We start from the raw sequence: 27,281 nt of genomic DNA on the forward strand, positions 1-27,281 counted from the left end.
TCTTTTGGTCTCTTTCTCCGTCTCTCTGTCTTTCTCTCTCTCCTTCTCTCTTTCTCTCACCCCCTCTCTCTCTCTCTTTCTCTCTCCTTCTCTCTCTCTCTCACTCCCTCTCTCTCTTCCCCCTGTTCCTGAACAATCAGAGTGTGCTGTGTCCCATTTTCTTATGAAGTATGTGTGTAAGAGTAAGTGTTTTGTCAGAGGAAAGGAGAGGAGCATTAAGGAGAGGAGAGGAGAGAAAGGTAGAGGAGAGTTAAGGAGAGGAGAGGAGAGTTAAAGAGAGGAGGGTAGCGGTTGAGGTTGTGGTGGTTGTCATGGCTGTACTAGTCTAGCCCAGCTCGGCCCTGCCTCTCGCCTACCCTCCCCTTTACCCTCCTTTACCCTCATCTTCTCTACCCTCATCTACTCTCCTTTACTCTCCTCAACTCTCTCCTCTACTCTCCTCAACTCTCTCCTCTGCCCTCCTCAACTCTCTCCTCTACTCTCCTCTACCCTCCTTAACTCTCTCCTCTCCTCTGCCCTCCTCAACTCTCTCCTCTACTCTCCTCAACTCTCTCCTCTACTCTCCTCTTCCCTCCTTAACTCTCTCCTCTCCTCTGCCCTCCTCAACTCTCTCCTCTACTCTCCTCTACCCTCCTTAACTCTCTCCTCTCCTCTGCCCTCCTCAACTCTCTCCTCTACTCTCCTCAACTCTCTCCTCTACTCTCCTCTTCCCTCCTCAACTCTCTCCTCTTCCCTCCTCAACTCTCTCCTCTGCCCTCCTCAACTCTCTCCTCTGCCCTCCTCAACTCTCTCCTCTCCTCTGCCCTCCTCAACTCTCTCCTCTGCCCTCCTCAACTCTCTCCTCTCCTCTGCCCCCCTCAACTCTCTCCTCTCCTCTGCCCCCCTCAACTCTCTCCTCTCCTCTGCCCTCCTCAACTCTCTCATCTACTCTCCTCTGCCCTCCTCAACTCTCTCCTCTGCCCTCCTCAACTCTCTCCTCTACTCTCCTCAACTCTCTCCTCTAGTCTCCTCAACTTTCTCCACTACTTTCCTCTGCCCTCCTCAACTCTCTCCTCTACTCTCCTCTGCCCTTCTCAACTCTCTCCTCTACTTTCCTCAACTCTCTCCTCTACTTTCCTCAACTTGCTCCACTACTTTCCTCTGCCCTCCTCAACTCTCTCCTCTACTCTCCTCTGCCCTCCTCTACTCTCCTCTGCCCTCCTCTACTCTCCTCTGCCCTCCTCAACTCTCTCCTCTGCCCTCCTCAACTCTCTCCTCTACTCTCCTCAACTCTCTCCTCTAGTCTCCTCAACTTTCTCCACTACTTTCCTCTGCCCTCCTCAACTCTCTCCTCTACTCTCCTCAACTTTCTCCTCTACTTTCCTCTACTCTCCTCAACTCTCTCCTCACCCCTCCCCTCCCAATCTCCTCTCCTCTCCTCTCCTCTACTCTCCTCAACTCTCTCCTCTACTCTCCTCAACTTTCTCCTCTACTTTCCTCTACTCTCCTCAACCCTCTCCTCTCCCCTCCCCATCTCCTCTCCTCTCCTCTCCTCTCCTTCCTGTAGCCTGTGGTTGGTTTCAGTCATGGTTTCAATAAAGAGAAAAATGTACTGAATGTCCCCGACTGACTGACGATGACTTGATTCCCTCTCTGTCCCCCCACACACACACACTTCACACACGCACACGCACACGCACACACACACTTCACACACGCACACTTCACACACACACACACACACACACACACACACACATGCACACGCACACTTCACACACACACACACACACACATGCACACGCACACTTCACACACACACACGCACACTTCACACACACACACACACACACACACATGCACACGCACACTTCACACACGCACACTTCACACACACACACACACACACACACACACATAGGAACGCAAGCCCACACACACAGGAACGCAAGCACACACACACGCACACACATGCACACGCACACTTCACACACACGCACTCTCACACACACACACACACACACACACAAAAGGAACACGATCAGACACACACCCTCCTCTCTCTCTGAATGCCCATAACTAACATGGTCTCTTCTCTTACTGCCCTCAAGCACGCTGTTCCCACAGAGTAATAATCACACACACACACGTACACACACACACACACACACACGTACACACACACATACACACACACACACACACGTACACACATACACACACACACACACACACACACACACACACACACACACACACACACACAGATGTACACACACACACAGATGTACACACACAGACACACACACACGTACACACACACACACACACACACACACACGTACACACACACACACACACACACACACACATATACACACACATACACACACACACACACACACATACACACACAGATGTACACACACACACACACACACACCACACACACACAGATGTACACACACACACATATATGTACACACACACACATACACCACACACACACAGATGTACACGCACACACACACATATATGTACACACACACACACACAGATGTACACACACACACACACACACACACACACACAGATGTACACACACACACACACACACACACACACACACACACACACACACACATACACACACACACACACACATACACAGATGTGTACACACACACACGCACTCACACACATGTACACAGATGTACACACACACACACACACAAATACACACACAGATGTAGACACACACACACACACACACACACAGATGTACACACATACACACATACACAGATGTACACACACACACACACGTACACACATGTACAAACACTATGGGTCTCTGTTGACCCACTGACAGTGGAGTTAAGGCCTTCCTTCTTGATGGCATTTTCATTTTATTTATTTATTTCTGTGGTGAGTGGCATGGAAGCCTGGACTGTAGTGTGTGTGTGTGTGTGTGTGTGTGTGTGTGTGTGTGTGTGTGTGTGTGTGTGTGTGTGTGTGTGTGTGTGTGTGTGTGTGTGTGTGTGTGTGTGTGTGTGTGTGTGTGTGTGTGTGTGTGTGTGTGTGTGTGTGTGTGTGGGGGGGGGGGGGGGGGTGGGTGTGTGTGGAGAGAGCTAGCTGCTTTATTTAGAGTGAGTGCCGGAGGCTGTGTCTGTCAGTTCTCATCAGCTATGTGGATAGAGGCTGGAGAGAGAAAGGGAGAGAGAGAGAGAAAGGGTGAGAGAGAGAGAGAGAAAGGGAGAGAGAGAGAAAGGGAGAGAGAAAGAGAGAGAGAGAGAAAGAGGGAGAGAGAGAGAAAGGGAGAGAGAAAGGGAGAGAAAGAGAGAGAGACAGGGAGAGAGAGAGGGAGAGAAAGGGAGAGAGAGATATAGGGAGAGTGAGAGAGATAGGGAGGAGCGTGAGGAGAGAGAAAGGGAGAGCGAGGGAGAGAGAGAGAGATTAGAGAGCAAGGGAGAGAGAGAGGTAAAGGGGGAAATCGCATCAGGCCCCTGGCCCCACTCAGAGCTTGGCTATAGCCCAACTTTCTCCCCTCTCATCCCTCTCTCTCTCTTTTCTCCAACATCATCCCCTTATCACTTTGTCCTCCCCCTTCCTCTCTGTTAGGCACATCTCCTGCCCTCCTCTTTAAAATCCTTCCTTCATCCCTCTCTCTCTCTCCTCAATGAAGAGATGTGCTCTACATTTCCTTTCCTGCAGTTAAATGACCTCATGGATGGAAATTCATAATTAATCAATTTAAAAGTTAAAATAAAAATCCAATAATCTGGTGTTTCTATGTCAAACGTTTTAAAATATATATTTTTCAGTCTTCTTTGACTGTCTATTAAGTGTAATATTGGGATGCAAACTCAAAATGTAATACATTTCAACTCTATATCTGACATGGTACAGATGTCTTCTTTTTGTTAAGCCCATAACCGTGTGTGTGAGGTGGATACTTGTGTTTCAAAGAAGATTTGTTTAAGACTACAAAGAAACACTCTGTGTGACCCTGATTTAGCCCACTGCAATTAAATGTTAAATTATCTCTTCCTTATCCCCCTCTCCTCTCCTCTCCTCTCCCCTCCTATCCTCTCCTATCCCCTTCTTTCCTCTCCTCTCCTATCATCTCCCCTCCTCTCCTATCCTCTCCTATCCTCCCCTCCTCCTCTCCTATCCTCTCCTATCCTCTCCTCCCCTCTCCTATCCTCTCCTCCCCTCTCCTCTCCTATCCTCCCCTCTCCTCTCCTATCCTCACCTCTCCTCTCCTCTCCTATCCTCTCCTATCCTCTCCTCTCCTCTCCTATCCTATCCTCACCTCTCCTTTCCTTTCCTATCCTATCCTCTCCTCTCCTATCCTCTCCTATCCTCACCTCTCCTCACCTCTCCTCTTCCTCCTCCTGGCACTGGGAAGGTATTTTTCCTGTCCTCCTTTTCTCCTAAAACATCCTTTACCTCCCACCTCACACACACCCACACACACTCTCACACACACACACACAAACACCTTCTTCTCTCTAAATCATCTACCTCTCCTCCTCTCCACCTCTCCTCCCTGACTTTAAGACCACTTCCCTCTATTTCTCTTGACCAACTCAGTGGCCTTGTGGTTGGTGTCCTCCCTGAGATTGGTTAGTGACCGCCCTGAGATTGGTTAGTGTCCCCCCTGAGATTGGTTAGTGTCTGCCCTGAGATTGGTTAGTGTCTGCCCTGAGATTGGTTAGTGACCGCCCTGAGATTGGTTAGTGTCCCCCCCTGAGATTGGTTAGTGTCCCCCCCTGAGATTGGTTAGTGTCTGCCCTGAGATTGGTTAGTGTCCGTTCTGAGATTGGTTAGTGTCCCCCCCTGAGATTGGTTAGTGTCCCCCCCTGAGATTGGTTAGTGTCTGCCCTGAGATTGGTTAGTGTCTGCCCTGAGATTGGTTAGTGTCCGTCCTGAGATTGGTTAGTGTCCGTCCTGAGATTGGTTAGTGTCCGTCCTGAGATTGGTTAGTGTCCTCCCTGAGATTGGTTGGTGTCCGTCCTGAGATTGGTTAGTGTCCTCCCTGAGATTGGTTAGTGCCCTCCCTGAGATTGGTTAGTGTCCTCTATGAGATTGGTTAGTGCCCTCCCTGAGATTGGTTAGTGTCCTCCCTGAGATTGGTTAGTGTCCCCCCCCTGAGATTGGTTAGTGTCCCCCCCTGAGATTGGTTAGTGTCCCCCCCTGAGATTGGTTAGTGTCTGCCCTGAGATTGGTTAGTATCCGTTCTGAGATTGGTTAGTGTCCCCCCCTGAGATTGGTTAGTATCCCCCCCTGAGATTGGTTAGTGTCCCCCCCTGAGATTGGTTAGTGTCTGCCCTGAGATTGGTTAGTGTCTGCCCTGAGATTGGTTAGTGTCCGTTCTGAGATTGGTTAGTGTCTGTCCTGAGATTGGTTAGTATCCGTTCTGAGATTGGTTAGTGTCCCCCCCTGAGATTGGTTAGTATCCCCCCCTGAGATTGGTTAGTGTCCGTCCTGAGATTGGTTAGTGTCTGCCCTGAGATTGGTTAGTGTCTGCCCTGAGATTGGTTAGTGTCCGTTCTGAGATTGGTTAGTGTCCCCCCCTGAGATTGGTTAGTGTCTGTCCTGAGATTGGTTGGTGTCCGTCCTGAGATTGGTTAGTGTCTGCCCTGAGATTAGTTAGTGTCCTCCCTGAGATTGGTTAGTGTCCCCCCCTGAGATTGGTTGGTGTCCGTCCTGAGATTGGTTAGTGTCCGTCCTGAGATTGGTTAGTGTCCTCCCTGAGATTGGTTAGTGTCCTCCCTGAGATTGGTTAGTGTCCCCCCTGAGATTGGTTAGTGTCCCCCCCTGAGATTGGTCAGTGTCCCCTGAGATTGGTTAGTGTGTCCCCTGAGATTGGTTAGTGTCCCCCCTGAGATTGGTTAGTGTGTCCCCTGAGATTGGTTAGTGTCCTCCCTGAGATTGGTTAGTGTCTGCCCTGAGATTGGTTAGTGTCCTCCCTGAGATTGGTTAGTGTCCCCCCTGAGATTGGTTAGTGTCCTCCCTGAGATTGGTTAGTGTCCTCCCTGAGATTGGTTAGTGTCCCCCCCTGAGATTGGTTAGTGTCCGTCCTGAGATTGGTTAGTGTCCACCCTGAGATTGGTTAGTGTCCCCCCTGAGATTGGTTAGTGTCCGCCCTGAGATTGGTTAGTGTCTGCCCTGAGATTGGTTGGTGTCCGCCCTGAGATTGGTTAGTGTGTCCCCTGAGATTGGTTAGTGTCCCCCCTGAGATCTGTAAGTGTCCGCCCTGAGATTGGTTAGTGTCCCCCCTGAGATCTGTAAGTGTCCGCCCTGAGATTGGTCAGTGTCCGTCCTGAGATTGGTTAGTGTCCCCCCCTGAGATTGGTTAGTGTCCCCCCTGAGATCTGTAAGTGTCCACCCTGAGATTGGTTAGTGTCCCCCCTGAGATTGGTTAGTGTCCGCCCTGAGATTGGTTAGTGTCCGCCCTGAGATTGGTTGGTGTCCGCCCTGAGATTGGTTAGTGTGTCCCCTGAGATTGGTTAGTGTCCCCCCTGAGATCTGTAAGTGTCCGCCCTGAGATTGGTTAGTGTCCCCCCTGAGATCTGTAAGTGTCCGCCCTGAGATTGGTCAGTGTCCGTCCTGAGATTGGTTAGTGTCCCCCCCTGAGATTGGTTAGTGTCCCCCCTGAGATCTGTAAGTGTCCGCCCTGAGATTGGTCAGTGTACGTCCTGAGATTGGTTAGTGTCCCCCCCTGAGATTGGTTAGTGTCCTCCCTGAGATTGGTTATTGTCCCCCCTGAGATTGGTTATTGTCCCCCCTGAGATTGGTTAGTGTCCCCCCTGAGATTGGTTGGTGTCCCCCCCTGAGATTGGTTAGTGTCCTCCCTGAGATTGGTTAGTGTCCCCCCCTGAGATTGGTTAGTGTCCTCCCTGAGATTGGTTAGTGTCCTCCCTGAGATTGGTTAGTGTCCCCCCTGAGATTGGTTAGTGTCCCCCCTGAGATTGGTTGGTGTCCCCCCTGAGATTGGTTAGTGTCCTCCCTGAGATTGGTTAGTGACCTCCCTGAGATTGTTTAGTGTCCTCCCTGAGATTGGTTAGTGTACTCCCTGAGATTGGTTAGTGTCCCCCCTGAGATTGGTTAGTGTCCTCCCTGAGATTGGTCAGTGTCCTCCCTGAGATTGGTTAGTGTCTGCCCTGAGATTGGAAGGTTGTGATTTTGGTTGTCTCCAGGCCAGGGGGTGTCCTGGTACATCAAGCTGTCTCACTACAGGAACAGGAGACAGACTAGTGTCCTGTCCAGGGGGTGTCATGTACATCAAGCTGTCTCACTACAGGAACAGGAGACAGACTAGTGTCCTGTCCAGGGGGTGTCCTGTACATCAAGCTGCCTCACTACAGAAACAGGAGATAGACTAGTGTCCTGTCCAGGGGGTGTCCTGTACATCAAGCTGTCTCACTACAGAAACAGGAGACAGACTAGTGTCCTGTCCAGGGGATGTCCTGTACATCAAGCTGCCTCACTACAGAAACAGGAGACAGAATAGTGTCCTGTCCAGGGGGTGTCCTGTAAATCAAGCTGTCTCACTACAGAAACAGGAGATAGACTAGTGTCCTGTCCAAGGGATGTCCTGTACATCAAGCTGTCTCACTACAGAAACAGGAGATAGACTAGTGTCCTGTCCAGGGGATGTCCTGTACATCAAGCTGTCTCACTACAGAAACAGGAGATAGACTAGTGTCCTGTCCAGCGGGTGTCCTGTACATCAAGCTGCCTCACTACAGAAACAGGAGACAGACTAGTGTCCTGTCCAGGGGATGTCCTGTACATCAAGCTGCCTCACTACAGAAACAGGAGACAGACTAGTGTCCTGTCCAGGGGGTGTCCTGTACATCAAGCTGTCTCACTACAGAAACAGGAGATAGACTAGTGTCCTGTCCAGGGGATGTCCTGTACATCAAGCTGCCTCACTACAGAAACAGGATATAGACTAGTGTCCTGTTCCGGGGGTGTCCTGCTACATCAAGCTGCCTCACTACAGAAACAGGATATAGACTAGTGTCCTGTTCCGGGGGTGTCCTGGTACATCAAGCTGCCTCACTACAGAAACAGGAGACAGACTAGTGTCCTGTCCAGGGGATGTCCTGTACATCAAGCTGCCTCACTACAGAAACAGGAGACAGACTAGTGTCCTGTCCAGGGGATGTCCTGTACATCAAGCTGCCTCACTACAGAAACAGGAGACAGACTAGTGTCCTGTCCAGGGGGTTTCCTGTACATCAAGCTGTCTCACTACAGAAACAGGAGATAGACTAGTGTCCTGTCCAGGGGATGTCCTGTACATCAAACTGCCTCACTACAGAAACAGGATATAGACTAGTGTCCTGTTCCGGGGGTGTCCTGCTACATCAAGCTGCCTCACTACAGAAACAGGAGATAGACTAGTGTCCTGTTCCGGGGGTGTCCTGGTACATCAAGCTGCCTCACTACAGAAACAGGATATAGACTAGTGTCCTGTCCAGGGGATGTCCTGTACATCAAGCTGTCTCACTACAGAAACAGGAGATAGACTAGTGTCCTGTCTAGGGGGTGTCCTGGTACATCAAGCTGTCTCACTACAGGAACAGGAGATAGACTAGTGTCCTGTCCAGGGGGTGTCCTGGTACATCACGCTGTCTCACTACAGAAACAGGAGACAGACTAGTGTCCTGTCCAGGGGGTGTCCTGTACATCAAGCTGTCTCACTACAGAAACAGGAGACAGACTAGTGTCCTGTCCAGGGGGTGTCCTGTACATCAAGCTGTCTCACTACAGAAACAGGAGACAGACTAGTGTCCTGTCCAGGGGGTGTCCTGTACATCAAGCTGTCTCACTACAGAAACAGGAGATATACTAGTGTCCTGTCCAGGGGATGTCCTGTACATCAAGCTGCCTCACTACAGAAACAGGAGATCGACTAGTGTCCTGTCCAGGGGATGTCCTGTACATCAAGCTGCCTCACTACAGAAATAGGAGATGTTCCCGACTCACACAAGCCAAGGCTACTTACCTCTCTTTCTCACAGTGTTATAAAAGTTGGCTACAGGAAACCATAAATCGCTGCCCTCTGGCATCCCATTCTCGACCTCTCCCAAACACACTCACACTGCCCCCTGGCGCCCCTCCTCTCCTGCAGCCTGGGACATAAATAGACCATGGCAGCAGCACTACGATGTGGGAGATGTCAAGAATGAGATAGACCAGGAACCAGCATTTTCCCACCACTCAGCCAGTCTCCTAGTCAGAGAGATACCTCCACCACTCAGCCAGTCTCCTAGTCAGAGAGATACCTCCACCACTCAGCCAGTCTCCTAGTCAGAGAGATACCTCCACCACTCAGCCAGTCTCCTAGTCAGAGAGATACCGCCACCACTCAGCCAGTCTCCTAGTCAGAGAGATACCATCACCACTCAGCCAGTCTCCTAGTCAGAGAGATACCATCACCACTCAGCCAGTCTCCTAGTCAGAGAGATACCATCACCACTCAGCCAGTCTCCTAGTCAGAGAGATACCTCCAACACTCAGCCAGTCTCCTAGTCAGAGAGATACCTCCACCACTCAGCCAGTCTCCTAGTCAGAGAGATACCATCCCCACTCAGCCAGTCTCCTAGTCAGAGAGATACCATCACCACTCAGCCAGTCTCCTAGTCAGAGAGATACCATCACCACTCAGCCAGTCTCCTAGTCAGAGAGATACCTCCACCACTCAGCCAGTCTCCTAGTCAGAGAGATACCATCACAACTCAGCCAGTCTCCTAGTCAGAGAGATACCTCCACCACTCAGCCAGTCTCCTAGTAAGGGTAAGCTCCAAGGTGGCTTAGCAGTTCAGACGTCTTTTCCGTATTGTCTTGTCGTGTCCTGTATATATATATATATATTTACACCTTTTCTTCACATATCTTTTATTTATTTTATTATCCAAGAACTCAACTACAAAAGCTTTCCTGCAAAAGCTTTCCTGCAACCCGCTTCACCAATTACAATAAGTATTATTTATCTCAATCTGAAAATCCATCGTGGAAGATAGCCAGGGGCTAATTCAGAAGCTAGCCTGATAGCTAACCAGAAGCTACTCCGATAGCTAGCCAGAAGCTAATCTGTAGCTGCCCCGAAATTAGCCGGTTTGCTAGCTAGCTTTGGTGTTTCAGCTGCCCACGTTTTGCGGTCATCAGCTATTCCTTTAGCTCGATAATCTACCGGCACTTTTGTGCAACGCGACTCGGACCGGAGCATTCCGGGACTTTTTTTCTCTCAGTTTCCCCGGATTCCAACCGCAGGCTCTGGACACTTGCACCTTGATTTCGCAGCTAGCTAGCTGCATACCGTGTGACTATTGGCTTACGTCGACCCCGGAGCAAACTCAAATCATGCTGGAGCTAGCCAGCTGAGGAGTTCCATCACCATCCGGACCCGTTTCTTTTGTTGCTGCTGCAGATACGGAACCCCACCGGGCCTTCACGACTGACTGCCGACGTTATCTGCCCGAGGGATTTATCCAACCGGCAAATCCGTCCCGACGTTACCTGAACGCTCACCTGAGGCCCGCTAATCGTTAGCTGTCCTATCGGCTGCTATCTGAACAAAACCCCACTACACGGAACCTACCGACGGAAACGCACGAGGTATCTACAAACAGACCTCCATCCTATGCTGCTACCGATAGCCATATACCCGGCCAGCTGTCTGGATCGCCACGACCCCAACCAACCTCTACTCACTGGACCCTTACTGATCACTCGATTAAGCATGCCTCTCCTTAATGTAAATATGCCTTGTCCATTGCTGTTCTGGTTAGTGTTTATTGGCTTATTTCACTGTAGAGATTCTAGCCCTGCTCTCTATACCATATCCAACCTATCAGTTCCACCACCCACATATGCGATGACATCACCTGGTTTCAATGATGTTTCTAGAGACAAGATCTCTCTCATCATCACTCAATACCTAGGTTTACCTCCACTGTATTCACATCCTACCATACCTTTGTCTGTACATTATTCCTTTAAACTATTTTATCGCCCCCAGAAACTTCCTTTTACTCTCTGCTCTAGTAGCTCTAGGCGACCAATTCTCATAGCTTTTAGCCGTACCATTATCCTACTTCTCCTCTGTTCCTCTGGTGATGTAGAGGTGAATCCAGGCCCTGCAGTACCTGGCTCCACTCCTATTCCCCAGGCGCTCTCTTTTGATGACTTCTGTAACCGTAATAGCCTTGGCTTCATGCATGTTAACATTAGAAGCCTCCTCCCTAAGTTTGTTTTGTTCACTGCTTTAGCACACTCTACCAACCCGGATGTTTTAGCCGTGTCTGAATCCTGGCTTAGAAAGACCACCAAAAATTCAGACATTTTTATCCCCAATTACAATATTTTCAGACAAGATAGAACGGCCAAAGGGGGCGGTGTTGCAATCTACTGCAAAGACTGCCTGCAGAGTTCTGTTATACTATCCAGGTCTGTTCCCAAACAATTTGAACTTCTACTTTTAAAAATCCACCTCTCTAAAAACAAGTCTCTCACCGTTGCCGCCTGCTATAGACCACCCTCTGCCCCCAGCTGTGCTCTGGACACTATATGTGAACTGATTGCCCCCCATCTATCTTCAGAGCTCGTGCTGCTAGGCGACCTAAATTTGAACATGCTCAACACCCCAGCCACCCTACAATCTAAGCTTGATGCCCTCAATCTCACACAAATTATCAATGAACCTACCAGGTACCACCCCAATTCCGTAAACACGGGTACCCTCATAGATATCATCCTAACAAACTTGCCCTCCAAATACACCTCTGCTGTTTTCAACCAAGATCTCAGCGATCACTGCCTCATTGCCTGCATCCGTAATGGGTCAGCGGTCAAACGACCTCCACTCATCACTGTCAAACGCTCCCTGAAACACTTCAGCGAGCAGGCCTTCCTAATCGACCTGGCCGGGATATCCTGGAAGGATATTGATCTCATCCCGTCAGTAGAGGATGCCTGGTCATTTTTTAAAAATGCCTTCCTCACCATCTTGAATAAGCATGCACCATTCAAGAAATTTAGAACCAGGAACAGATATAGCCCTTGGTTCTCTCCTGACCTGACTGCCCTTAACCATCAGAAAAACATCCTATGGCGTTCTGCATTAGCATCGAACAGCCCCCGTGATATGCAACTTTTCAGGGAAGCCAGAAACCAATATACACAGGCAGTTAGAACAGCCAAGGCTAGCTTTTTCAAGCAGAAATTTGCTTCCTGCAACACAAATTCAAAAAAGTTCTGGGACACCGTAAAGTCCATGGAGAATAAGAACACCTCCTCCCAGCTTCCAACCGCTCTGAAGATAGGAAACACTGTCACCACCGACAAATCCACTATATTTGAGAATTTCAATAAGCATTTTTCTACGGCTGGCCATGCTTTCCACCTGGCTACCCCTACCCCGGACAACAGCACTGCCCTCCCCTCTGCTACTCGCCCAAGCCTTCCCCATTTCTCTTTCTCCCAAATTCAGTCAGCTGATGTTCTTAATGAGCTGCAAAATCTGGACCCTTACAAATCAGCCGGGCTAGATAATCTGGACCCTTTCTTTCTAAAACTATCTGCTGAAATTGTTGCCACCCCTATTACTAGCCTCTTCAACCTCTCTTTCGTGTCGTCTGAGATCCCCAAAGATTGGAAAGCAGCTGCGGTTATCCCCCTCTTCAAAGGGGGGGACACCCTTGACCCTAACTGCTACAGACCTATATCTATCCTACACTGCCTTTCTAAGGTCTTCGAAAGCCAAGTCAACAAACAGATTACCGACCATTTCGAATCACACCACACCTTCTCCGCTATGCAATCTGGTTTCAGAGCTGGTCATGGGTGCACCTCAGCCACGCTCAAGGTCATAAACGATATCGTAACCGCCATCGATAGGAAACAATACTGTGCAGCCGTATTCATTGACCTGGCCAAGGCTTTTGACTCTGTCAATCACCACATCCTCATTGGCAGACTCGACAGCCTTGGTTTCTCTAATGATTGCCTCGCCTGGTTCACCAACTACTTCTCTGATAGAGTTCAGTGTGTCAAATCGGAGGGTCTGTTGTCCGGGCCTCTGGCAGTCTCTATGGGGGTGCCACAGGGTTCAATTCTTGGACCGACTCTCTTCTCTGTTTACATCAATGATGTCGCTCTTGCTGCTGGTGATTCTCTGATCCACCTCTACGCAGACGACACTATTCTGTATACTTCTGGCCCTTCTTTTGACACTGTGTTAACAACCCTCCAGGCGAGCTTCAATGCCATACAACTCTCCTTCCGTGGCCTCCAACTGCTCTTAAATACAAGTAAAACCAAATGCATGCTCTTCAACCGATCGCTGCCTGCTCCTGCCCGCCTGTCCAACATCACTACTTTGGACGGCTCTGACTTAGAATATGTGGACAACTACAAATACCTAGGTGTCTGGTTAGACTGTAAACTCTCCTTCCAGACCCACATCAAACATCTCCAATCCAAAGTCAAATCTAGAATTGGCTTCCTATTCCGCAACAAAGCATCCTTTACTCATGCTGCCAAACATACCCTTGTAAAACTGACCATCCTACCAATCCTCGACTTCGGTGATGTCATTTACAAAATAGCCTCCAAAACCCTACTCAATAAATTGGATGCAGTCTATCACAGTGCCATCCGTTTTGTCACCAAAGCCCCATATACTACCCACCACTGCGACCTGTACACTCTCGTTGGCTGGCCCTCGCTTCATACTCGTCGCCAAACCCACTGGTTCCAGGTCATCTACAAGACCCTGCTAGGTAAAGTCCCCCCTTATCTCAGCTCGCTGGTCACCATAGCAGCACCTACCTGTAGCACGCGCTCCAGCAGGTATATCTCTCTAGTCACCCCCAAAACCAATTCTTCCTTTGGACGCCTCTCCTTCCAGTTCTCTGCTGCCAATGACTGGAACGAACTACAAAAATCTCTGAAACTGGAAACACCTATCTCCCTCACTAGCTTTAAGCACCAGCTGTCAGAGCAGCTCATAGATTACTGCACCTGTACATAACCCATCTACAATTTAGCCCAAACAACTACCTCTTTACCTACTGTATTTATTTATTAATTTATTTTGCTCCTTTGCACCCCATTATTTCTGTCTCTACTTTGCACTTTCTTCCAATGCAAACCAACCATTCCAGTGTTTTTTTAGTTTTTATTTTACTTGCTCTGTTGTACTCACTTCGCCTCCATGGCCTTTTTATATTTTATTTATTTATACATATATCTGTTTGCCTTCACCTCCCTTATCTCACCTCACTTGCTCACATTGTATATAGACTTATTTTTTTCACTGTATTATTGACTATATGTTTGTTTTTACTCCATGTGTAACTATGTGTTGTTGTATGTGTCGAACTGCTTTGCTTTATCTTGGCCAGGTCGCAATTGTAAATGAGAACGTGTTCTCAATTTGCCTACCTGGTTAAATAAAGGTTAAATAAATAAATAAATAAATAAAAATAGTCAGAGAGATACCTCCACCACTCAGCCAGTCTCCTAGTCAGAGACATACCTCCACCACTCAGCCAGTCTCCTAGTCAGAGAGATACCTCCACCACTCAGCCAGTCTCCTAGTCAGAGAGATACCTCCACCACTCAGCCAGTCTCCTAGTCAGAGAGATACCTCCACCACTCAGCCAGTCTCCTAGTCAGAGAGATACCTCTCCCACTCAGCCAGTCTCCTAGTCAGAGAGATACCATCCCCACTCAGCCAGTGTCCTAGTCAGAGAGATACCTCCACCACTCAGCCAGTCTCCTAGTCAGAGAGATACCATCACCACTCAGCCAGTCTCCTAGTCAGAGAGATACCTCCACCACTCAGCCAGTCTCCTAGTCAGAGAGATACCTCCACCACTCAGCCAGTGTCCTAGTCAGAGAGATACCTCCACCACTCAGCCAGTCTCCTAGTCAGAGAGATACCTCCACCACTCAGCCAGTCTCCTAGTCAGAGAGATACCTCCACCACTCAGCCAGTGTCCTAGTCAGAGAGATACCATCACCACTCAGCCAGTGTCCTAGTCAGAGAGATACCATCCCCACTCAGTCAGTCTCCTAGTCAGAGAGATACCATCATCACTCAGCCAGTCTCCTAGTCAGAGAGATACCATCACCACTCAGCCAGTCTCCTAGTCAGAGAGATACCTCCACCACTCAGCCAGTCTCCTAGTCAGAGAGATACCATCACCACTCAGCCAGTCTCCTAGTCAGAGAGATACCATCACCACTCAGCCAGTGTCCTAGTCAGAGAGATACCATCACCACTCAGCCAGTGTCCTAGTCAGAGAGATACATCCACCACTCAGCCAGTCTCCTAGTCAGAGAGATACCATCCCCACTCAGCCAGTCTCCTAGTCAGAGAGATACCATCACCACTCAGCCAGTCTCCTAGTCAGAGAGATACCATCACCACTCAGCCAGTCTCCTAGTCAGAGAGATACCATCACCACTCAGCCAGTCTCCTAGTCAGAGAGATACCATCACCACTCAGCCAGTCTCCTAGTCAGAGAGATACCATCACCACTCAGCCAGTCTCCTAGTCAGAGACATACCTCCACCACTCAGCCAGTCTCCTAGTCAGAGAGATACCTCCACCACTCAGCCAGTCTCCTAGTCAGAGAGATACCTCCACCACTCAGCCAGTCTCCTAGTCAGAGAGATACCTCCACCACTCAGCCAGTCTCCTAGTCAGAGAGATACCTCTCCCACTCAGCCAGTCTCCTAGTCAGAGAGATACCATCCCCACTCAGCCAGTGTCCTAGTCAGAGAGATACCTCCACCACTCAGCCAGTCTCCTAGTCAGAGAGATACCATCACCACTCAGCCAGTCTCCTAGTCAGAGAGATACCTCCACCACTCAGCCAGTGTCCTAGTCAGAGAGATACCTCCACCACTCAGCCAGTGTCCTAGTCAGAGAGATACCATCACCACTCAGCCAGTGTCCTAGTCAGAGAGATACCATCCCCACTCAGTCAGTCTCCTAGTCAGAGAGATACCATCATCACTCAGCCAGTCTCCTAGTCAGAGAGATACCATCACCACTCAGCCAGTCTCCTAGTCAGAGAGATACCTCCACCACTCAGCCAGTCTCCTAGTCAGAGAGATACCATCACCACTCAGCCAGTCTCCTAGTCAAAGAGATACCATCACCACTCAGCCAGTGTCCTAGTCAGAGAGATACCATCACCACTCAGCCAGTGTCCTAGTCAGAGAGATACCTCCACCACTCAGCCAGTCTCCTAGTCAGAGAGATACCATCCCCACTCAGCCAGTCTCCTAGTCAGAGAGATACCATCACCACTCAGCCAGTCTCCTAGTCAGAGAGATACCATCACCACTCAGCCAGTCTCCTAGTCAGAGAGATACCATCACCACTCAGCCAGTCTCCTAGTCAGAGAGATACCATCACCACTCAGCCAGTCTCCTAGTCAGAGAGATACCATCACCACTCAGCCAGTCTCCTAGTCAGAGAGATACCATCACCACTCAGCCAGTCTCCTAGTCAGAGAGATACCATCACCACTCAGCCAGTGTCCTAGTCAGAGAGATACCATCCCCACTCAGTCAGTCTCCTAGTCAGAGAGATACCATCATCACTCAGCCAGTCTCCTAGTCAGAGAGATACCATCACCACTCAGCCAGTCTCCTAGTCAGAGAGATACCTCCACCACTCAGCCAGTCTCCTAGTCAGAGAGATACCATCACCACTCAGCCAGTCTCCTAGTCAGAGAGATACCATCACCACTCAGCCAGTGTCCTAGTCAGAGAGATACCATCACCACTCAGCCAGTGTCCTAGTCAGAGAGATACCATCACCACTCAGCCAGTGTCCTAGTCAGAGAGATACCTCCACCACTCAGCCAGTCTCCTAGTCAGAGAGATACCATCCCCACTCAGCCAGTCTCCTAGTCAGAGAGATACCATCACCACTCAGCCAGTCTCCTAGTCAGAGAGATACCATCACCACTCAGCCAGTCTCCTAGTCAGAGAGATACCATCACCACTCAGCCAGTCTCCTAGTCAGAGAGATACCATCACCACTCAGCCAGTCTCCTAGTCAGAGAGATACCATCACCACTCAGCCAGTCTCCTAGTCAGAGAGATACCATCACCACTCAGCCAGTCTCCTAGTCAGAGAGATACCATCACCGCTCAGCCAGTCTCCTAGTCAGAGAGATACCATCACCACTCAGCCAGTCTCCTAGTCAGAGAGATACCTCCACCACTCAGCCAGTCTCCTAGTCAGAGAGATACCTCCACCACTCAGCCAGTCTCCTAGTCAGAGAGATACCTCCACCACTCAGCCAGTCTCCTAGTCAGAGAGATACCATCACCACTCAGCCAGTCTCTGTTAAATATGTGTAGGTGACCAATACGATTTGATTTGAGCAGTTGAAACGTGTTCTCTGGAGTGATGAATCACGCTTCACCTTCTGGCAGTCCGACGGACTAATCTGGGTTTGGTGGATGCCAGGAGAACGCTACCTGCCCAAATGCATAGTGCCAACTGTAAAGTTTGGTGGAGGAGGAATAATGGTCTGGGGCTGTTTTTCATGGTTCGGGCCCCTTAGTTCCAGTGAAGGGAAATCTTAACGCTACAGCATACAATGACATTCTAGACAATTCTGTGCTTCCAATTTTGTGTCAACAGTTTGGGGAAGGTCCTTTCCTGTTTCAGCATGACAATGTCCCAGTGCACAAAGCGAGATCCATACAGAAATGGTTTGTCGAGATCATTGTAGATAAACTTGACTGGCCTGCACAGAGCCCTGACCTCAACCCCATCGAACACCTTCGGGATGAATTGGAACACCGATTGCGAGCCAGCTCTAATCGCCCAACATCAGTGCCCCAACCTCACTAATGCTCTTGTGGCTGAATGGAAGCAAATTCCCCGCAGCAATATTCCAACATCTAGTGGAAAGCCTTCCCAGAAGAGTGGAGGCTGTTATAGCAGAAATGTTCCAACATCTAGTGGAAAGCCTTCCCAGAAGAGTGGAGGCTGTTATAGCTACAATGTTCCAACATCTAGTGGAAAGCCTTCCCAGAAGAGTGGAGGCTGTTATTGCAGCAATGTTCCAACATCTAGTGGAAAGCCTTCCCAGAAGAGTGGAGGCTGTTATAGCAGCAATGTTCCAACATCTAGTGGAAAGCCTTCCCAGAAGAGTGGAGGCTGTTATAGCAGCAATGTTCCAACATCTAGTGGAAAGCCTTCCCAGAAGAGTGGAGGCTGTTAAAGCAGCAATGTTCCAACATCTAGTGGAAAGCATTCCCAGAAGAGTGGAGGCTGTTATAGCAGCAATGTTCCAACATCTAGTGGAAAGCCTTCCCAGAAGAGTGGAGGCTGTTATAGCAGCAATGTTCCAACATCTATTGGAAAGCCTTCCCAGAAGAGTGGAGGCTGTTATAGCAGCAATGTTCCAACATCTATTGGAAAGCCTTCCCAGAAGAGTGGAGGCTGTTATAGCAGCAATGTTCCAACATATAGTAGAAAGCCTTCCCAGAAGAGTGGAGGCTGTTATAGCAGCAATGTTCCAACTTCTAGTGGAAAGCCTTCCCAGAAGAGTGGAGGCTGTTATAGCAGCAATGTTCCAACATCTAGTGGAAAGCCTTCCCAGAAGAGTGGAGGCTGTTAAAGCAGCAATGTTCCAACATCTAGTGGAAAGCCTTCCCAGAAGAGTGGAGGATGTTATAGCAGCAACATTCCAACATCTAGTGGAAAGCCTTCCCAGAAGAGTGGAGGCTGTTAAAGCAGCAATGTTCCAACATCTAGTGGAAAGCCTTCCCAGAAGAGTGGAGGATGTTATAGCAGCAACATTCCAACATCTAGTGGAAAGCCTTCCCAGAAGAGTGGAGGATGTTATAGCAGCAACATTCCAACATCTAGTGGAAAGCCTTCCCAGAAGAGTGGAGGCTGTTATAGCAGCAATGTTCCAACATCTAGTGGAAAGCCTTCCCAGAAGAGTGGAGGCTGTTATAGCAGCAATGTTCCATCATCTAGTGGAAAGCCTTCGCAGAAGAGTGGAGGCTGTTATCTTTTACTGCCTCTGAAACCCGGATCCGGGATCCCCCCCCACCCCCCTCACACTGATTAGCATCGCTAGCATAGCGTCACATTTAACTAGTAGCATCTAAATATCATTAAATCACAAGTCCAAGACACCTAATGAAAGATACAGATCTTGTGAATCAAGTCACCATTTCATATTTTTAAAATGTTTTACAGGGAAGACAAAATATGTAAATCTATTAGCTAACCATGTTAGCAAAAGACACCCTTTTTCTTTGTCCACCATTTTTTCTCAACACCAGTAGCTATCACCAATTCGGCTAAACTAAGATATTGATAGCCACTAACCAAGAAAAAAGCTCATCAGATGACAGTCTGATAACATATTTATGGTATAGGATAGGTTTTGTTAGAAAAATGTGCATATTTCAGGTATAAATCATAGTTTGCCATTGCAGCCAGCATCACAAATCTCACCAAAGCTCCTAGAATTACTACAGAGAGCAACGTGTATTACCAATTTACTCATCATAAAACATTTCTTAAAAATACACAGCACATAGCAATGGAAAGACACAGATCTTGTGAATTCAGACAACATTTCAGATTTTCTAAGTGTTTTACGGCGAAAACACAATAAATCGTTATATTAGCATACCACATACGCAAACGTTACCCGAGCACTGATTCTAGCCAAAGAGAGCGAAATCATATCATCGCCAAAATATATTAATTTTTTCACTAACCTTCTCAGAATCCTTCAGATGACACTCCTGTAACATCATATTACAACATACATATACAGTTTGTTCGAAAATGTGCATATTTAGCCATAAAAAAACGTGGTTATACAATGAAAATAGTAGCAAAACAAGCCTGGTAAAGTCGGTCGCCATCTTTGAGTGATCTAGTTTAATCAATAGCTAATCATATACTTGACTAAAAAATACAGGGTTGACAGGAATCGAAAGACAAATTAGTTCTTAATGCAATCGCTGATTTACATTTTTTTAATTATCCTTACTTTTCAATACAGGTTGCGCCAAGCGAAGCTATAGCAAACAAGATGGCGACATAAACGTTTAACATTTATCGACAGAAACACGATTTATCATCATAAATTGTTCTTACTGTGAGCTGTTCTTCCATCAGAATCTTGGACAAAGAATTCTTTCTTGGGTCTAATCTTCTTTTGGTCGAAAGATGTCCACTTGTCCGTCGAAATGCCCACTAACGTACGACCGGGAGCCCGAAATGTGCCCAGCGCGTCAAAGTGCACAACAAAGCAATGCCTCAAAATCGCACTAAACGGATATAAATTGCTATGAAACGGTTTAAATTAACTACCTTATGATGTTTTTAACTCCTATAACGAGTAGAAACATGTACGGAAAAATATAACTGGCTACACTAATGCTCGGAAAAAGAGCCGTTCAGTGTCCTCCGCGCGCATGACGCATCTGGGAAAAAGTTCCTACCTACACGTGTTTTTGTTTCATAGGGGCTGTGATTGGGCAATCGACACCATTCAAATCGTCATCACGTAAAGGCATCCAGGGGAAGACGTAAGCAGTGTCCGTATCCTCATAGCAATAACAGTGGCCTTAAAACTGACTCCAGATCAGGGGCCAAAATGTGTGAAATCTGACTCCATGTCAGGGAAATTGCTGTAGAATGACTTCTGTTCCACTCAGAGACAAAATTCCAACGCCTATAGAAACTAGAGACTGTTTTCTATCCAATAATAGTAATAATATGCATATTGTACGATAATGAATTTAGTAGGAAGCCGTTTAATCTGTAATGCAATTATGCTAATGAGAAAACAGCACCCCCTGTAGTCGCAAGAAGTTAAAGCAGCAATGTTCCAACATCTAGCGGAAAGCCTTCCCAGAAGAGTGGAGGCTGTTAAAGCAGCAATGTTCCAACATCTAGTGGAAAGTCTTCCCAGAAGAGTGGAGGCTGTTATAGCAGCATGTTCCAACCTCTAGTGGAAAGCCTTCCCAGAAGAGTGGAGGCTGTTACAGCAGCAATGTTCCAACATCTAGTGGAAAGCCTTCCCAGAAGAGTGGAGGCTGTTATAGCAGCAAAAGGGGGGGGGGGGGGGGGGGGGGGGACCAACTCCATATTAACGTCCATGATTTTGAATGTTGGACGAGCAGGTGTCCACATACTTTTGGTCATGTAGTGTATATACTGTACCACACTGTGTTGTAAATCGTACCATAACATGCCTCTATGGAAACCCACTGTGTTGTAAATCATACCATAACACGCCTCTATGGAAACCCACTGTGTTGGAAATCATACCATAATATGTCTCTATGGAAACCCACTGTGTTGGAAATCATACCATAACACGCCTCTATGGAAACCCACTGTGTTGGAAATCATACCATAATATGCCTCTATGGAAACCCACTGTGTTGGAAATCATACCATAACACGCCTCTATGGAAACCCACTGTGTTGGAAATCATACCATAATATGCCTCTATGGAAACCCACTGTGTTGTAAATCAATTACAAATGCAGTGTGATTTGTGAGTGTTGATGCTCTGTAGTTTCTTTGCTGGTAGTTTAAGTGTTTTTTTCACATTGTTTTTTGAGAGTCCAAGGCTAATCTCTCTCTCTCTCTCTCTCTCTCTCTCTCTCTCTCTCTCTCTCTCTCTCTCTCTCCCTACATCCCCTTCTCCAACCCCCTATCCCCTAGGTGAGCCTGGACTCCCGGGTGAGAGAGGTGATTAACAGGAAGATACAGGAGCCCACGCCCCACACCTTTGAGGACGCCCAGCTCCAGATATATACCTTAATGCACAGAGACTCCTATCCTCGTTTCCTCAACTCGTCTATATACAGATCACTGGTTCACCCGGGCTCCCACACTTCCTCAGAGTCATAGGTTCACCAGGCTCCCACACCTCCTCAGAGTCCTAGGTTCACAACATTTCACTCACACACACTACTCTCTCTCTCTCTATCTCTCTCCCTCTCACACTCCTCTCTCTCTCCCTCACACTCCCCTCTCTCTCCCTCTCACACTCCTCTCTCTCCCTCTCAGACTCCTCTGTCTCTCTCTCTCTCTCTCTCTCTCATCCTCTCTCTCATCCTCTCTCTCTGTCTCACTCCATCTCTATCCCTTGTCTCTATCTCTCCATCCACACCCCTCTGTCTCTGTCTCACCTCATCTCTACCCCTCTGTCTCTGTCTCTCTCCATCCCCTCTGTCTCTGTCTCTCTCCATCCCCTCCCCTCTGTCTCTGTCTCTCTCCATCCCCTCTGTCTCTGTCTCTGTCTCTGTCTCTCTCCATTCCGTAACCACTTAAGGAGAAAATATCTATCCTGTTGGGGATTTTATGTTTGTTTTTGTTTGTTTTTTGATTTTTCTGTAGGATGTTTTTTGTTGCCAAACCCTTTCACTTTTTCTATTTTTAATGAACTTCATCGTGCCACTTAGGGATTTCCTGTTCCCTATGTAGTTCACTACCCACATAGGGCTCTGGTCAAACGTAGTGCACTATATAGGGAATAGGGGGCCATAGGGCTCTGGTCAAAAGTAGTGCACTATATGAGGAATAGGGTTCCATTTTGACAAGCCAAGGTAACTGGAAGACACAGGGTTGTTGACGGAGAATAAAACAAGACGTGGGAGACAGAGACATTATTTCTGTTGGATATCATTCTACTGTTCGCTGGTACTCACATTTACATACAGTATAACAATCTGCTTTGTTCCGGATAACATGCAGTATGTTATTGTTTTATTTTCTCCTGACAAAACGTCCCGATTTGAGAAGATAAAAGAACCTCGGCAATAAAGACACTGGTGACTTTCCAACGTTCACGCAACGTTCACGCAACGTTCACACAACATTAAAGACACAACGTTCACACAACATTAAAGACACAACGTTCCCGACCCTGACCCCTTCTGCCGGACCGGACCGGACCGCCTGGACACTGCTGCTCTACTCCGCTTCTGACCTTTGAACTGTCACCTTTGACCTGTCCACTGTCTCCCTCACCTCACTGCTGTGATTGGCTATCAGAGGCATCGGGATGAGCTGTGGTTGGTCGATCGATCAGGGTGGTAACGGGGGCTAAGAGATTTTCCATCCCAGGTGCAAAAAAAGAAAAAGACTCACAATACATTTAAAAAAAACATACAAAAGTCTGTTAACAGTTAAAGAACTGTTTCATGGGAAATGGAGTTTGATGACAACACATGTAGTTAGAAGACTGAAGATGATGCCTAGGTCTTTACTCGACTTGTTGTCACTCAAAAAATGCTTTAAAACTTAGTATTATTAATGTTATTTATTTTATATTTTGTTAAACTGTGATAATGATTTTATTGTACATATATAAACAGAAACCCTTGACCATCAACACAAACCTCGAGCAAACTCTCAATCAAATCATCAACTGTGTTTAAAGTTCTCTATGTGGAACCCTATTCCCTCAATAGTGCACTAACAAAGCCATTTTGGTCCAAAGTAGTGCACTTCATAGGGAATAGGGTGCCATTCGGGACGACCCCTGTGAGTTTTGGTGTTTCCAGTTTGAAAGGCCCTGCCACTCTGGCACCGCCTGCAGGTGGAGAATGGTACTCCTTCTATGTTAGGGTGTCTCCCTGCTGAGTTCACACAAACCCACTAATACATACAAACCCACTAATACACACAATCCCACTAATACACACAATCCCACTAATACACACAATCCCACTAATACACACAATCCCACTAATACACACAATCCCACTAATACACACAATCCCACTAATACACACAAACCCACTAATACACACAAACCCACTAATACACACAAACCCACTAATACACACAAACCCACTAATACACATTCTGTGTGTGTGTGTGTGTGTGTGTGTGCGTGTGTTTGTGTGTGTTTCAAGTCCGTTTCCAGGTATGTTGGACAGGTGTGTCTTAGTTCTCATATAGTAGACATCATGCCAACATCGTGCAAACATTTCTCCAGAACAGCTCTGGACTGAAAGATGGACAACCAACATTTAATCCACTCTGTCCCTGGTGTTTCTGGGTAACATACTGTGAACTGAACTCCTCCCCTTCCTGTCTCAAGTCAAGTCCCCTCACTCTGTCTGGTCCCCTTCCTGTCTCAAGTCAAGTCCCCTCACTCTGTCTGGTCCCCTTCCTGTCTCAAGTCAAGTCCCCTCACTCTGTCTGGTCCCCTTCCTGTCCCAAGTCAAGTCCCCTCACTCTGTCTGGTCCCCTTCATGTCCCAAGTCAAGTCCCCTCACTCTGTCTGGTCCCCTTCCTGTCCCAAGTCAAGTCCCCTCACTCTGTCTGGTCCCCTTCCTGTCCCAAGTCAAGTCCCCTCACTCTGTCTGGTCCCTTTCCTGTCCCAAGTCAAGTCCCCTCACTCTGTCTGGTCCCCTTCCTGTCCCAAGTCAAGTCCCCTCACTCTGTCTGGTCCCTTTCCTGTCCCAAGTCAAGTCCCCTCACTCTGTCTGGTCCCCTTCCTGTCTCAAGTCAAGTCCCCTCACTCGGTCGGGTCCCCTTCCTGTCCCAAGTCAAGTCCCCTCACTCTGTCTGGTCCCCTTCCTGTCTCAAGTCAAGTCCCCTCACTCGATCGGGTCCCCTTCCTGTCCCAAGTCAAGTCCCCTCACTCTGTCTGGTCCCCTACCTGTCCCAAGTCAAGTCCCCTCACTCTGTCTGGTCCCCTTCCTGTCCCAAGTCAAGTCCCCTCACTCTGTCTGGTCCCCTTCCTGTCTCATGTCAAGTCCCCTCACTCTGTCTGATCCCCTTCCTGTCCCAAGTCAAGTCCCCTCACTCTGTCTGGTCCCCTTCCTGTCCCAAGTCAAGTCCCCTCACTCTGTCTGGTCCCCTTCCTGTCCCAAGTCAAGTCCCCTCACTCTGTCTGGTCCCTTTCCTGTCCCAAGTCAAGTCCCCTCACTCTGTCTGGTCCCCTTCCTGTCCCAAGTCAAGTCCCCTCACTCTGTCTGGCCCCCTTCCTGTCCCAAGTCAAGTCCCCTCACTCTTCTGGTCCCCTTCCTGTCCCAAGTCAAGTCCCCTCACTCTGTCTGGTCCCCTTCCTGTCCCAAGTCAAGTCCCCTCACTCTGTCTGGTTCCCTTCCTGTCTCAAGTCAAGTCCCCTCACTCTGTCTGGTCCCCTTCCTGTCCCAAGTCAAGTCCCCTCACTCTGTCTGGTCCCCTTCCTGTCCCAAGTCAAGTCCCCTCACTCTGTCTGGTCCCCTTCCTGTCCCAAGTCAAGTCCCCTCACTCTGTCTGGTCCCCTTCCTGTCTCAAGTCAAGTCCCCTCACTCTGTCTGGTTCCTTTCCTGTCCCAAGTCAAGTCCCCTCACTCTGTCTGGTCCCCTTCCTGTCTCAAGTCAAGTCCCCTCACTCTGACTGGTTCCTTTCCTGTCCCAAGTCAAGTCCCCTCACTCTGTCTGGTCCCCTTCCTGTCTCAAGTCAAGTCCCCTCACTCTGTCTGGTTTCTTTCCTGTCCCAAGTCAAGTCCCCTCACTCTGTCTGGTCCCCTTCCTGTCCCAAGTCAAGTCCCCTCACTCTGTCTGGTCCCCTTCCTGTCCCAAGTCAAGGCCCCTCACTCTGTCTGGTCCCCTTCCCGTCCCAAGTCAAGTCCCCTCATTCTGTCTGGTCCCCTTCCTGTCCTAAGTCAATTCCCCTCACTCTGTCTGGTCCCCGTCCTGTCTCAAGTCAAGTCCCCTCACTCTGTCTGGTCCCCTTCCTGTCCCAAGTCAAGTCCCCTCACTCTGTCTGGTCCCTTTCCTGTCCCAAGTCAAGTCCCCTCACTCTGTCTGGTCCCCTTCCTGTCCCAAGTCAAGTCCCCTCACTCTGTCTGGTCCCCTTCCTGTCCCAAGTCAAGTCCCCTCACTCTGTCTGGCCCCCTTCCTGTCCCAAGTCAAGTCCCCTCACTCTGTCTGGTCCCCTTCCTGTCCCTTGTCAAGTCCCCTCACTCTGTCTGGTCCCCTTTTCTGTCCCAAGTCAAGTCCCCTCACTCTGTCTGGTTCCCTTCCTGTCTCAAGTCAAGTCCCCTCACTCTGTCTGGTCCCCTTCCTGTCCCAAGTCAAGTACCCTCACTCTGTCTGGTCCCCTTCCTGTCTCAAGTCAAGTCCCCTGACTCTGTCTGGTCCCCTTCCTGTCCCAAGTCAAGTCCCCTCACTCTGTCTGGTCCCCTTCCTGTCCCAAGTCAAGTCCCCTCACTCTGTCTGGTCCACTTCCTGTCCCAAGTCAAGTCCCCTCACTCTGTCTGGTCCCCTTCCTGTCCCAAGTCAAGTCCCCTCACTCTGTCTGGTCGCCTTCCTGTCTCTGCTGCTGTTAAGCAGTACATACTCTAGGACCGATTCCCCAGACAGAGATTAAGCCTAGTCCTGGACTAAAATCTATTCGGAATATACACTGAGTGTACAAAACATTAAGAACACCTTCCTAATATTGAGTTGCACCCCCTTTTGCCTTCCGAACAGCCTCAATTCCTCAGGGCATAGACTACTAAGGTGTTGAAAGCGTTCCACAGGGGATGCTGGCCCATGTTGACTCCAATGCTTCCCACAGTTATGTCAAGTTGGCTGACAGTGGATCCATACTCCGACTAGTTCGTTCCATCTCATCCCACAGATGCTCAATTGGATTGAGACGTATTGACAGGGGCAAGCCACTGCAGTAAGCTGGGTTCACTGTCATGTTCGTGGAACCATTCCTAGACAATTCTTGTGGCATCGGGCATTATCCTGCTGAGAAAAATATATTTGCAGAGGGATACACTGCTGTGATGAAGAGATGCACCTGATTGGCTATGATTTTCAGATATCCTTTTGACATTCAAACGTTGCTCCACTTTTATCAACGTGAAACACACCATCACCATCACACACCATCACACACCATCACACCACCATCACACACCATCACACCACCATCACCATCACACCACCATCACGTCACCATCACACCACCATCACCACACCATCACACCACCATCACACACCATCACTATCACACCACCATCACACACCATCACATCACCATCACACCACCATCACACACCATCACTATCACACCACCATCACACACCATCACATCACCATCACACCACCATCACACACCATCACATCACCATCACACCACCATCACCATCACATCACCATCACACCACCATCACGTCACCATCACACCACCATCACCACACCATCATACCACCATCACACCACCATCACACACCATCACTATCACACCACCATCACATCA

General features: G+C 48.6%; 1 protein-coding gene across 2 annotated transcripts in view; it reads left to right on the forward strand.

Annotated features, from left to right (window-relative positions):
- Positions 1–24,026, forward strand: part of LOC129829460 (regulator of G-protein signaling 17-like) — a 188,291-nt gene extending 164,265 nt beyond the window's left edge. For both annotated transcript variants that reach the window (XM_055891163.1, XM_055891164.1), the window contains exon 6: positions 21,744–24,026. In XM_055891163.1, the coding sequence (XP_055747138.1) occupies positions 21,744–21,932 (189 nt within the window). In that variant the 3' untranslated portion in view covers positions 21,933–24,026. The remainder of the gene's footprint in view (positions 1–21,743) is intronic.
- The last annotated feature ends 3,255 nt before the right edge of the window (positions 24,027–27,281 follow it).

This window comes from Salvelinus fontinalis, chromosome 31 (assembly GCF_029448725.1).
Source record: "Salvelinus fontinalis isolate EN_2023a chromosome 31, ASM2944872v1, whole genome shotgun sequence".
Taxonomy (NCBI): Eukaryota; Metazoa; Chordata; class Actinopteri; order Salmoniformes; family Salmonidae; genus Salvelinus; species Salvelinus fontinalis.